Source organism: Sprattus sprattus (assembly GCF_963457725.1).
Source record: "Sprattus sprattus genome assembly, chromosome: 5".
NCBI classification, from domain to species: Eukaryota; Metazoa; Chordata; class Actinopteri; order Clupeiformes; family Clupeidae; genus Sprattus; species Sprattus sprattus.
The window spans coordinates 36,201,761-36,216,214 of record NC_137924.1 but is presented as its reverse complement, the minus strand read 5'-3'; the positions used below and the strand labels follow the sequence as shown (position 1 = coordinate 36,216,214).

Below are 14,454 nucleotides of genomic sequence, written 5' to 3'. Positions count from 1 at the left end.
ATAAAAGGCTTTATTTATTTTTCAAAATAAAAACGTATTCATCAGTTTTTACATGCATACATACAATGAGCAAAACGGAAGAAGGAGAAAATGTATTCTAGTTTAACAAACTGACTGGTTTAAACCTGTACATGGTTCATTCCAGACTCCTGTGTCTGAGAGTCAAAAGGCTATAAAAAATGCTTAGACTTGGCCTACAGAAATTACCTACTGATGAACTTCAAATTGTGTGGCAGAGAAATCATTAAATTGTTCATCCTTGATATGGGGTGCAATGAAATTCGTATAATAACTTAAAGGAAATATGTAGATATTGAAAAATGAAGCTACATCCATTGTACATACAAACACAACACCATTATACACAATTCCAATGTAATAATTTGTGAGATTCTAGATGTGGCATGAGAAGGAGGAGGATTAACTGAGATATTACCTGTAAACGTTTGTTGGTGTAACCACTCTATAACTTCCCCTTGAAGATAAATTGAGGTTAGGCACAGGAAATGGAGGTTTCCTGTGTACCTCCTGCGTGTGTATGTTCCTTTACCCGTGTCTTCCTTCATGAAGACGCTAAGGTCTTTCAATGTCTGCAGTAGGGTCTTTGAAGTCCGTGGATTGTTTTGTATTTAGCCGTGTTCTGGCTAGAGAGAAAGTAGGAAAGTCTGCCTGGAATGAGTGTGGTGGTGGAGAGAAAGATGTTGATCACTGAGGGCTATTATGGATCATGGCTCACACCCGATGCACAACACACTGATGATACACAGAAGTATTATTGCTTCCTGCAGAAACCCCCGGGTTTGTCACTGAACCAGGTACTTGGAATCCCCCCCAGGTTTGTCACTAAACCATGTACTTGGAATCCTGCCCAGGCTGCATTGCCCTCACTCTTTGCTTAGTGAACCACACCTCACACTAAGGTCTGTGACAGTCTTGTGACGGTAAAGATGCAGTCTGGAATTCTGACAAAGGGTTGTTGATATGTAAGTTCAACAGCCAATGAAATTACACCCCTTCTTTCTTGCTCCTGAATCAAGGTGGTGATTTTGATGATTTTGCAATTGTTTAAGGGTCTACTTTTTATTTTCAAGTGCACAAACTGAACGAACAGCTAGAGGAAGTGCGCTGAATGTGACCCTCCCTTATGTCTTCCTAACTGCCTTGGGGTCAAAGGTTACAGAGGCAAAGAGTAGTCCTCATGTGTTTGCTTCTCTTTAATACCTCTTATGGAGCTGTATCCCGAAAAACAAGGAAGGTTTTTTTTTTAAGGAATATAGGTTTTTTTTTCATTTGTTCACCATAAGCCATATTCAGTATATATATATATTTGTATCAGCTATGTGGCCCTTGGTGTGAAATGCAACTTTCTGAATGTGGGGATGCATAATAGATATAATGGAGAAATTAACAATTTGAATGTTTTTTGAACTACCTAATAGTCTTCCATCTCATCCCATGGTTATTTACAGGATGAGTCTGCTAAAATGACAACATTTGCAGATGCAGATGTCACTAAAACTTGAGTCAGAGTTTATTGACATCACTTTGGATGGATCAAAGCTTGATCATCCTCATCACACTACATACGCCACCGGAAATGCCACACCTAAGCCTACGTTGAAGAGGTTCAGCACTGGAACACGGCTGTCAAACGTGTAGGCCTGATAGGAAATTGTGATTGATTGGACAGGCTATAGGCTGTTTCTTCTTTCACAAATGAGCTTGCCTTAGCCTCCGCCATAAAGCAACTGGTTCAAGGTGAATGTTGATGCTTGATACTGCCATTGGACACGAGAGTATTTTCTTTTTTTTTCTCAATAAATGTGTTTTCCAAGTGATTTCATAACGTTTTTGGCACTTCTTTTTGCACCTACAATGACCCTACCATGCCTTCGTAGACAGCAAAGATCCAATTATACATGCATTTGTACAAGGATAATATGTAGGCTCAACATAAAAACTGGTTAATTTAAAGGTGAATGATACATTGGTTACAAGTAATAGTACTTTCAGATGTGTTTAACACCTTGGGCCCCTTCCAGTTGTCACATAATGTGAATATGTGTAATGTTTCCTGGTTGATTTCAGAATCAGAATCAGTTATTTTATTGGCTAAGTGTGTTTACACCTCCAAGAAATTGACTTGGTTTGGTTGGTCCCAGAGATGGGATCAGCAATGATCTTGCCTACTCTCTTTCTGGTCCTGGAGTGGATCAGGTCTAGGAGACATGGCAGGTCACAGCCGATGACATTCTCAGCTGACTGAATGATCCGCTGCAGTCTGCCTTTGTCCTTGGCAGTGAGCGGCGGCGAACTAGATGGTGATTGATGAGGTGAGGATGGACACAAAGATGGCTGTGTAGACCATCACTTACTGTGGCATGTTGAAATTCTTCACCTGCCCAAGGAAGAACATTCAGAAGAGTTTACGATTTGTTTTATTTAACAGTTGTGATAACATTTCTACCCTTAATATGCTGCAATGGAACATGGGTCTAACTTGAGGGATAAGTGATGATAATATGCATCGTTTTCAGCCAGCATCATTTATTTTTCTTGTGCTGTGCTTTCTTAGACTGACTGAATAGTAAAGTATGTACTAAGAACATTCAATTCAATTTCATTTCATTTGTATAGTGCCATAACAATACAATTGCCTCTAGGCGCTTAACAGAGCCCAGAGCCTAAACCCCCTTAGTGCATGCACAATGGCAACAGGGGCAAGAAAGTTGCCATGTCACTCTGGTACTGTTTTGCAGATGTTGAATATCCCTGAAAAACTTTTTCTTATTTAGATTTGGGCAAATTATCTCAATGTGTCATCCAAAAACAAATTGATACAATTATCAACCATTACTTTCAATGAATATATATTGTTCAATTTTAGGTGGTGCTTTGTTTATTCTCTTTATAAAATCTATGTAAATGATGTAATGGAGTTGAACTGGACCTGGATTTACAGCAAGACAACAGCACTTTTGTCATCTTATAAGTTTGCTTCTCAGTCAAGTCAGTGAGTCAAGTCTCACATGGACTAACATCTACTAATGTCATAGTACTGTAAATGGTGTAATGAGATTGTACATAATTCAAATATGTAATTATATATATTATTAATGTATTAAATCACTTATTTTCTGAGGAATTATAGCTGTGTGTGTGTGTGTGTGTGTTTTTAAGGTAATAATCCATTTGTACCTAAAAAAAAATTATTTATTGTATAACTGTTTTTTTACTGAGCACAATGAAATACACAATGGTTTGGGGAGCCCTAAAGAAAGCCAGGGTTGTTACTTCCTTTGATATTTGATCATAGCTATCAAAATAGTGTAAAACAAGAAAAGGGGTAGGCCTATGCTATACAGAATTTGACAACATCCAAAAGAGTTGCTTTTTTAAGTCAACCATATTTATCTGGCAGTGAGGGGGTACAGTAGCCTGACGATGTCATACTCATAATTCTAGTCAGAATATGAGTCTGAGATCGGACAATTGGGCTGTGATTATGGGGCGTGTTTCAACGAACCAGGAAAGAAAATTCCTCTTCTCTGAATTGGATACCTAGAACCAATCAGCGCAACGTAGTATTACCATCTGACAGATTAAACTTTTACCTGCTCCCGTAGGAAGGACGGCAAAAACATCTTTTCAATCGACAAATGCCTTGATCGCGTTTCTCTGTTCCTCTTTCAAAATGAATGCGCTGTCAATACCTGCTGAGATATGCCTGCTCACGTTACTTAATTAGCACTCAAGGCTAGAAGCTACCATTAGTTTTAACGATTATTTTGGCCAACACGTTAGCATAACCGATCAATAATGGTCTAGAGTGCTTTAGTTAGGACCTAAAATCCTCGGCAACACTCGTTTTGCGTATACACAACTAACCGAGTCAATGTAGACATAAAAAAGTCGTGTAGATAGCTTAAATCATATAAAATATGTCCCACTAAGCTCCCGAGACGGCGCCATCTTTGTTCGATGTATATTCCGGTATATTCTATCTATTCTGTCCATCAACGTATAAAGCCCGCCCTTACAATTTGATTGGTTTAGATTGCGTTTCAACCTTTTTGAAACGTTAAATCTCTCCCAACTAACTCGATTCCAGACTGAATCTCCCAGACCAAAATTTTTGTGGGCGGAGTTCAGGCTGGTATCCAGGCTAGGGGTACAGCATATAGACGTACAATGCTAAAATAAGCCTTGGTACTCCCCTACAGGGGCAATAGCGTCATTGCAGTCATCTGCGCTACATTTAAGGTGGAACGAAAAAGTCGAATAATAGCTAACTTCAGCCTAGTACGTTTTTCCCACCCCAAAGAATGAAAAAACTGCTTGGAAACCAGCGGGTCGGGCATGCTTTTGCATAGTTTAATATTAGCTGTTCGAGTTGTGGTCGGCCGTCAGCAAGCTCGAGTCGTTTGTGAGTACACGCGCATCACTGATAGACATTTCTTGCCATGACTTCTACAATAACATCAGTACAATGCAGATGGTCCCTTTTAGGGCAGCGTGGCGACCTACGATGAGCATTAAATGGTACTTGAGTGTTTGTCACTCTTATTGGCTTGGCTTCTTATAGTTGCTTGCATCCGATTCGAGATAAGTTCACCAGCCAGCAGTCCAGCACTTTGAGTATCCACCAAATCTGCGCTATTTATGCGCATCCACGCCTCCACAGCAAGAAATCACAGCCTCGCTTATAGGTTGTGGCCAAGCTAACTTATTCACCATACCACCCTTGACATTTTTCTTTAAATTGGTGTATTTTAAAATGTTATGTAAGTCTTGTGTCTTTTGGGAATACACTAGACACACGGATTCCATCAAGTGGACCTAACGTCACTGTACACAAGCGGAACTCTGAATACAGTTTTTGTTTCCACACGAAAGAGGTATCGGGAACGTGGAACGTGACGCAATAAACCTTGCAAACCATAGCCTATGTTGCAAAGTAGCCAGCTAGTAAACTGAAATGGAAGTTGAAAAGGCAACGTCAGTGATGGACCCCCTGAAAGATGTCCTTCTCACGTATTTCATGCCAGAGAAGTGTTACGATGAATTTTTCCTCAATTTCAATTTTTTGCATGGTAAGACATCTACTACCAGGAAGGAAAGTGTTGCTTTTAACAATGAGTGGCAATCCTGCTAGAAAGCTAACTTATTACAATACTGTGGATGGAGTAAGGTTAGCTGGCGTTAAGAAACATCATGTGTAGGTTACATTTGAAATTATATTAATTTGCAAGGTTGGTAATCTGAAACGTGTTAACATGTACGTTACCTGCCTTGGGAGCTGACAGCGACTGTCCCTATGTTAGCCCCGAGCATTTAGCTTGGACTTAACCCAATGTCTCTTATTAGGAAAAGTCATTGGCAATAGTGAAGTCTGATATCACTAACTGGCTTGTTACTTCTCATTGTAATTGATATATGAAACGCTTCCCTGTTTGGACAGGTAAGAATTCTGTTGTGTTTTGGTCAGGAAGTGAGGTTGAACTTACTTGCCGGGGCACATTCTGATTGGTTGTTCTGCATTGCACTCTGCCTTTTTTCTATTTAAAAGTACTTGCGATGTTTTGCAGTGGACATTCGTCGGTGAGTGCTGTAGAGATAAATAATAAAACATTGTATTTTATATATTAAACGTTTCATGACACTTAAAGTCACCTTTCATCACAAAAGAAAAAAAACATGCAATAATCATCAATAAAAACACAATAAGATAAAATATTGTGTTCAACAATAAAATAAAATGTAGCTGATGTAAGAGAGAGTATGCTGGTTGAAAAAGATGACTTTTAAGAGCCCTTTTGGGTAGAATTGAGTAATGGAGTCCTGTGCGTGGCTGTGAGGGGGAAGTGAGTAAAAGTGGGCTTTTAGTGGCCGTGTGTCATCAGCATAGCAGTGAAAAGGCTGACACGACACACTTTTAATTTCATGACTGGCAGGTAGGTGTCAAAGAGCACATTGTTGTGGTCTTAGATGGGTAGTTCATAAGCAGTGAGATTGTAAGGTGCAATACCAGCACAGCAGACCCGATCTCAAAGATGTTTTTTTGCTGTGGGTTGAAAACTCCATATATTGGGTGATTCCAAAGCAGTCAAGCAAGGCCATAAAGTCTTTAGCAGATTGGTTGGAGGACATATCCACACTTTTACATTGGAAACTAAACATGAAAAAAAGCCTAGTTTTCATTCCAGTTTACACACCAGGCAAAACTGTCTATTTCCATTTCAGTCTCAGATTATTTAATTCCACACTCAGTCCACCAATTCGTTATGGATATGAGGAGTTACTTTCTGCTTGGGCATTGAAAGAATGAGTTGGCCTCATCAAAGGCCTTAGTCTAAAGTACATGGGGTAAGAGATTACAATTTTCAGAAGTTGTCATGACATGGGTGATGTAGGCCAACAACTGTAACTGTAAAATAAGATTGTCACATTATTTAAGAATATATGTTTTATAAATCAGGAATAGTGCATAATATGTAAGGCATATGAACAGTGTTGAAATACCAATTGATTAATTTTAAGGACATAGCCACTGAATTTGATTCATTTCAAGGACATTGCTGCTGAATTTGTTAAATGTAGCCTGATCTCCTTAAAACAAAAAAATGTCCTCTGTTGCTGATATTTCCAGATTTATGTTCCCATCACTCCTGTTATCATGATTGTGGGGGTATTACTTCAGTCCACAGTCCACCAAACCAACATCAAGCCCAAATGTTTTTTGATGGACACTATAATGGGGATGTCACATTTGATAAATTCTCTGAGAACAACACGGCACAGCCGTGGCCTCAAGGTTAGAGTAGCAGGCTTGTGACAGAAAGGTCGCTGGCAGGATAATGTGGTCGGGGAAAATGTGTCTGATGTGTCTTGAAAAAAGGTAGCATTGGATGCACTACTCACTGTTCCTAGTGTGTGGGACAAAATACATTTACAATGAAAGAATGGACATTGAGAAGTGTATAGATCAAAAATATTTTCTCTACAAACTTCTGTTCCCCCCAGTAAGGGCACGTTACTGTGCTTCTATTGCTGTGTAAATTCTTTCTGCTTTCTTTTCAAAACAGTTGAATGTCTGAAGGTGGTTTTAAGCAAAGGTCTGGGGATTGGTATCATTCTGGGATCAGTTCTGGGTAAGGATCATATCACTTTTGTCTCTCTAATTTATCACATTCAGAAACAGCACATCAAGTCTTTTGATAAGCTCTACTCAGACATGTTGTTGGCCTTCCTCAGTAAAACTTCCACAGATCCTTAAGCTGATGGGAGCAAAAAGTGCAGAAGGCCTAAGCTTCAACGCCATCCTCCTTGAATTGTTTGCAATCACGGGAACTATGGCCTACAGCATTGCAAACAACTTCCCCTTCAGGTGCAGTATTACTGTTTACTATAATAGACAAAAGGGAGCAATTACTAAGCAGATTGTTTCATTCATATGAGAATCTTTCATTTCAATTGTAGTTTTTAACATGTTCAGCATTATGATATAGGCTACACCTCACAAGATGTTGAAAGGTTGATTTGTGAAGTTAAATACTTCACAAAAGTCTAATACCTAATTATGTTCTAGATGAGAGAGATATAAGTATTTTGATACAATTTGAATAACTCTGCATTTCTGTTCCATTTTTGATAACCCATGATTGGGACATTTGAAGTACCATTCCTGTGCTTCATTAAGGCAATGTGTGTGTTTTTTTAGTATTGTGAATTCTCTTTAGATCCTGACATCAATTAATCATATCTCATCGGTGGCAGTCACAGGGCTGTATAAAGCCTGTTAAATCACTTCATTCAGCCCGCCTTCCTGTGCACTCACTGCTTGTGACCAGTCTTCCACATGGCTAGGCAAAGATATTGCTAAAGCTAGCGAGCTAGTCATACAAGAGTTGCACAGAGAGTGCAGCCACAATTTCCAGTTCCAACCAACACCAATACCTACAAAAGCTTTCACTGTTTCACAAAAAATAAGAAAAACCCAAGTAGAAAAGACGACAACCAAAAAGGGGTTGGATAAAGCAAGAGGTCAAACCAGAATCAAAATTGGTATGGCTTTCAAACAATAACTAGTCAGGCTTTCCAACGATATACAATACCAATTGGTATTATTAAAGGGGAGGAATAATCGACTGAAGAAAAGTTTCAAAACTTTTTTTGAGGAGTTTATAAATATATATACAACGAGGTACAACTTGTAAGGATCCTGCATTCGTGGAATGAGCAACACAGCTAACCATGTGGGTAGCGGCCCACATTCTTTTGCCAAAATCCCCTGCAATGTTGGTATTCACTCTTGTTTTGAGTTGCTTGGTGGATTTGATGATTCTCCCACAGTATTAAGGAAAAAACTACACATATTATTGACCATTTTTACACTTTGTTCATTTTACACTGTCAAGGACCTCAGTAGCATGTGGAAGAGCCATACGCAGCCACAACAGCTTGGCACCTCCTGTGGGATGGCATCCCATTCCTGAACCAGAATTTGTAGCAAGTCAGCCAACATGGTTGCATTGGTCACTCTGGCACGTACAGCACGCCCAAGCTAATCTCACAAGTATTCAATTGGGTTGAGGTCTGGACTCGTTGTCATCCTTGAGGATGGAGTTAGGTCCCAGATTCTGGAGATATGGGATCGCCTCTGGCTCCAGAATTTCATTCCGATATCTCACTAAATTCCAACAGAAGAATATTGCAGGGGATTTTGGCAAACATTTTTTTTAAATGAATAAAGTGTAAAAATGGTCAATATGTGTTGTTTTTTCCTTAATACTGTGGGAGAATCATTTTTTTTGGGTCGCTACCCACACAGTTGGCTGTGTTGCTCATTCGACGAATGCATGATCCTTACAAGTTGTACCTTGTTGTAAAGGTGACTAATCAGGCTTTCCAACGATATACAATACAATACCAATTGGTATTATTAAAGGGGAGGAATAATCGTCCGGAAAACAAAAACGTTTCCGAACTTTTTTTTTAGGGGTTTATATACCATTACACTAAATAAACGCCCAATAAATGATTTCCGCTATGAGTAGGAATGGTGTGTGTGTGTGTGTGGGTTCATGTGTTTTGAAGCATTGTGTGTTCATGTGTTTTGGAGCAGTGTGTGTGTGTTCATGTGTTTTGAAGCAGTGTGTGTTCATGTGTTTTGGAGCAGTGTGTGTTTTACCATTTAAGGGAGAGGATAATTATAACAGGATAATTCAAGCTCAAAAGTGCAGTGGAGAACGATGACTTTAGAGGGAAGGCCGGCCTTGTTTGCGGTTGCTTTTACTGCACAGTGTGATGTCAGTTATTACATACCAATTCAACCTGTGGTACTGTGTGTTTTTTAAAAATCTTTTCTACACAGTGCTTGGGGCGAAGCCTTCTTCCTTACGTTACAGACAGTTGCCATTGGATTCCTCATTCAATACTATGGTGGAAAAACTATCAAAGGTTAGTCCTCAAACCTCAAAAGCTTCATCTTATTTAGAACACCTTGATATCGAAGAATTTGGAAAGAAATGTTTATACGTGGTCATGATTGACGTGATTGATGATTCTCTCTCAGGATTGATCTTTCTTGTGGTGTACTTTGCGTTGGCGGCGGTCCTGATGTCCCCCCAGACACCCATGGCTGTGGTCACGACCATGCAGGCTTCCAACATGCCAGCTATCATTTTTGGGAGGGTGAGCTTGAGGACTTCAATATATACAGCCGTGGAAAAAATTAAGAGACCACTTCAAAATTATCAGTTTCTCTGGTTTTACTATTTATTGGTATGTGTTAAAGTAAAATGTACATTTTTGTTTTATTCTATAACCTACTGGCAACATTCCTACCAAATTTCAAATAAAAATATTGTCATTTAGATCATTTATTTGCAGAAAAATGACAATTGGTCAAAATAGCAAAAAAGATGCAGTGTCTTCAGATCTCGAATAATGCAAAGAAAACAAGCTCATATTCATTTTTAAACTACACAATACTAATGCTTTAACTTAGGAAGAGTTCAGAAATCAATATTTGGTGGAATAACCTTGATTTAAAATCACAACTTTCATGTGTCTTGGCATGCTCTCCACCAGTCTTTCACATTGCCGTTGGGTGACTTTATGCTACTCCTGGCGCAAGAATTCAAGCAGCTCGGCTTCTTTTCATGGCTTGTGACCATCCATCTTCCTCTTGATCACATTTCAGAGTTTTTTTTTATGGGATTCAGGTCTCGAAATTGGGCTGGCCATGACAGGGTCCTGATTTGGTGATACTCCATCCACACCTTTACTGGCCTGGCATGGAGCATTGCCCTGCTGGAAAAAACACTTCTCAGAGTTGGGGAACATTGTCAGAGCAAAAGGAAGCAAGTTTTTCTTCCGGGACAACGTTGTACTTTGCCTGGCTGAGGTTTGTAAAAGACCATAAGGATTGAACCAAAGCGGACTGGAGGGTCTCCTAGTTCGTCTTCTCTGATGAGTCCAATTTTCAGCTTTGCCCAACACATGGTCGTCTGATGGTTAGACGGAGACCTGGAGAGGCCTACAAGCCACAGAGTCTTGCACCTACTGTGAAATTGGACTTGGACTTGGAGACCTGGAGAGGCCTACAAGCCACAGAGTCTTGCACCTACTGTGAAATTGAATCACCATTTTTCTGGTATGTTTCCAAAGGTGCTACTGACATGAAATTTTCACCAGATGTTGGTAACAATCCAAGTAATCCATTCATACAAAGAAATCTAAACAAATAGTTAAGAAAATATATTACGGTAATAATTTGAAATAATACAAGGACAAATTATTGAACACATGAAGAAAGGGAGGTGCAAAAAGGCATGGAAAGCCAAGACAACAGCTGAAATCTATCAGTAATTAGAAAGCAATCCAGCCCCTTGTCAGTGCAAATTAATATCAGCTGGTTTAGTTGATTCACTCCTTTAAAAAGGTGTATCATTACCAAGGTGTCACACAAGAAACATCTCATGATGGGTAAAAGTAAAGAGCTCTCTCAACAACTTCACAACCTTATTGTTGCAAAACATACTGATGCCATTGTTTACGGACGCATTTCTAAACTTCCTAATGTTCCAGTAAGTACTGTTGGGGCCATAATCCGGAAGTGGAAAAAACATAATTTCACAATTAACTGGCCACGACGAAGTGCTCCTCACAAGATTTCTGACAGAGGAATGAGGAATTATCAGAGTTGTCCAAGAGCCAAGGACCACTTGTTGAGAGCTTCAGAAAGACTTGGAATTAGCAGGTACAATTATTTCAAAGAAAACAATAAGTAATGCAGTCAAACACAATGGCCTGTATGCACGCTCACCACGCAAGACTCCATTGCTGAAGAAATAGCATGGTGAAGTTCGTTCAAAGTTTGCTGCACAAGATTTGGACAAGCCTGTGAAATACTGGGAGAATATAGTCTGGTCAGATGAGAGCAAAATTAAAGTCTTTGAACGCCATAATGCACACCATGTTTGGAGGAGAAATGGGACTGCACATCATCCCAACAGTGAAGTTTGGAGGTGGGAACATCATGGTGAAGGGCTGCTTTTCAGCATACGGTACTGGCAAACTTCACACAATTGAAGGAAGGATGAATGGAAAAAGGTACAGAGACATCCTTTATGAAAACATGCTGCCATCTACAAGGATGATGAAGATAAAACGAGGGTGGACATTTCAGCAAGACAATGAACAGCCAAGGAAACTCAATTGGTTTCAGAGAACGAAAATAAAGCTGCTAGCATGGCCCATCAAACTACCTGACTTGAATCCAATTGAAAATCTATGGAAAGAACTAAAGAGAAGGGTTCATAGAAGAGGCCAAGGGAAGTTTCAAGATTTGAAGACCGTTTGTGTGGAAGAATGGGCCAAACTCACTCCTGAGCAATGCATACGACTACTTTCTCCATACAGGAAGCATCTTAAAGTTGTCATTAGCTACAAAGGCTTTTGTACAAAGTATTAAATAAATATCAGTAAGCGTGTTCAATACTTTTTCCCTGTGTCATTTCACATTATTAGACATAACTTCATTTCTGAACTTATTTGTTTTGGTTTCTTTATGTGTTTGGATTACCTGGGTTGTTTCCAACATCTGATTAAAATGTCATGTCAATAGCACCTTTGGAAATATATTTACTGAGACAAATGGTGCTTGTTCAAAAGGTGACGGATAGTGTGAGCTGACACCGTTGTACCCTGTGTCTGCAGGATAGCTTGAATTTATTTGGAAGTTGTTCTAGGTTTTTTATCCACCATTCAAGCAATCTTTTGTTGCATTCTGTCATCAATTTTTCTCTTCCTTCCTCATCCAGGGAGGTTAGTGACAATGCCATGGGCTGTTAACTTATTGATGACACTGCTCACAGTGGACACAGGAGCATTACAATCTCTGGAGATGGACCTGTAGCCTTGAGATTGTTCATGCTTTCCTACAATTTTGGTTCTCAAATCCTGCGACAATTCTTTGCTCTTCTTTCTTTTCTCCATGCTCAGTGCGGTATACACAGACACACAAATCAAAGGTTAAATCAACTTTGCTCCATTTAAACTGGTTGCAAATGTGATTTCTATATTAACAGCATCTGTAGCTTGCCACAGGTGTGTTTAAATAAAGATCATCAGATCATCAGAGCATTACATGATTGAAATACAGTTATTTCTTATAATTTTGTCCGGTCAATTTTTTTAGTTTAGTCAGATTTGACATTATTTCTCAGATTTTTTGGTGTTTTTCCAATGCAAACTAAATAAATAAAATAACATTTGTAAAGCATAAAGCATTTGTAATTGCACATTATCTGACAGAAGTGCAGGGGTGCCAATATTTTTGTCCATGACTGTATATATGAAGTTTATAAGGCAGATGAAGTTAATGGCAAATTAGAATGTTAACATGACCTCTTTCTGCTACTGCATTTTAGCTCATCCAGGTGGGAACCAACTACAGCAATGGACACACTGGGCAACTGTCAGCTGTGTCAGTTTTCTTGCTCTTTGCTGGATCCCTGGCTAGGATATTCACCACTATACAGGTACTGAAGACACGTTTGTCATCCAATCATGACCTGTTCGACATATACTCGTCTTATATCAGTCGCATCACACACAACTAAAACTCTTTGTATAACCTCCCTAAAAAGCAATAAATGACTGAAGTTGTGTTCTGTGCAGGAAACTGGGGACTCTCTGATGGCCCTGACCTACGTCATCTCGTCCAGCTGTAACGGCGTCATCGCCGCTCAGGTCCTCTACTACTGGAACAGCAGCCCTGAGGCACTGAAGAAGAAGGCGCAGTAACATCAGCTTCAGAGACACTGACTTAAAGATTCACATCTTGCTTCTAGAACCTTCCGGTCAACTCACTGATCAATGTGATCAGCTCTCCAGAGCCTAAATGTAATGTTAAACCATCATTAGAGGTACAATTTGTGTTTGGGGATCTTTTGAATGCACTTTGAATTGAAAGTGTGGGCGATTAATACTGTACCACTCACACAGACGCACACAAAAGACAGACGTATTCTGTACCACGCACACAGACACACACAAAAGACAGACATATACTGTACCACTCACACAGACACACACAAAAGACAGACATATACTGTACCACTCACACAGACACACACAAAAGACAGACATATACTGTACCACTCATACAGACACACACAAAAGACAGACATATACTGTACCACTCACATAGACACACACAAAAGACAGACATATACTGTACGTTTAAACCTGATCAATGAACCAAGACTTAGGCCCTCACAATGCATTCCATCCATCTGTGATTCTCAGCTGTAATCATTCTCTCTGTTCTTTCAGAGACAGTTGCAATGACTTAGCTCAGGGAGGAGTGTACCTGGATGAACATCATCATTAGCATTAGCGCTAGCCCCTCTATCATTCCTGTATTCCCTTCTTTCTGCTCATGTGTCAGGCACTTGAAGCAGTGGTGCTGAATGTAGCATATTACAAATGTTCAAATGTTACCATGGTCCTCTGAGATGTCTGACTCCATGGTGTATGTAGAGTGCAAAAATGTTTCTCAACATAGTTGGCAATCAATGTCATTGTACTGAGATCATTACAAGAGATTGAAATGCAAGCGCTGTACTGTCAGAATTGTACTGTATGAAATTGTCCCTTCTTTAATTATAGCCCAACATGAATTTTGCACAATCTGAATATCTTTATACTTTGAGTATGTGGGAACCACCCAATAAATTGAACAGGGATCCATGTTTGATGGTATGGTATTTCTGGACTGTTCACCATTGTTGCACTGCTCTAATATATTGGCAGTGTGGTTTGCTGAATGTTTTCTTGTGAGAATGTTTCATAGTATGTCAGTCAGTGAGTTAATGTGGTTATCCTCATTGGGATGCAACAAAGGAAGTGCTATTAAATGTTCATGTAATTCCTCCCTTTGTCACT

General features: G+C 39.5%; 1 protein-coding gene across 1 annotated transcript; it reads left to right on the top strand.

Moving 5' to 3' along the window:
• The first annotated feature begins 4,313 nt into the window (after positions 1–4,313).
• Positions 4,314–14,232, top strand: mpdu1b (mannose-P-dolichol utilization defect 1b). The gene is made up of 8 exons (XM_080838749.1): positions 4,314–4,426; positions 4,897–5,093; positions 7,086–7,151; positions 7,255–7,387; positions 9,374–9,459; positions 9,575–9,693; positions 12,936–13,046; positions 13,186–14,232. The coding sequence occupies exons 2-8, from the start codon at positions 4,979–4,981 to the stop codon at positions 13,309–13,311; spliced, it is 756 nt and encodes a 251-aa protein (XP_080694875.1). The 5' UTR covers positions 4,314–4,426; positions 4,897–4,978; the 3' UTR covers positions 13,312–14,232.
• Positions 14,233–14,454: the final 222 nt, after the last annotated feature.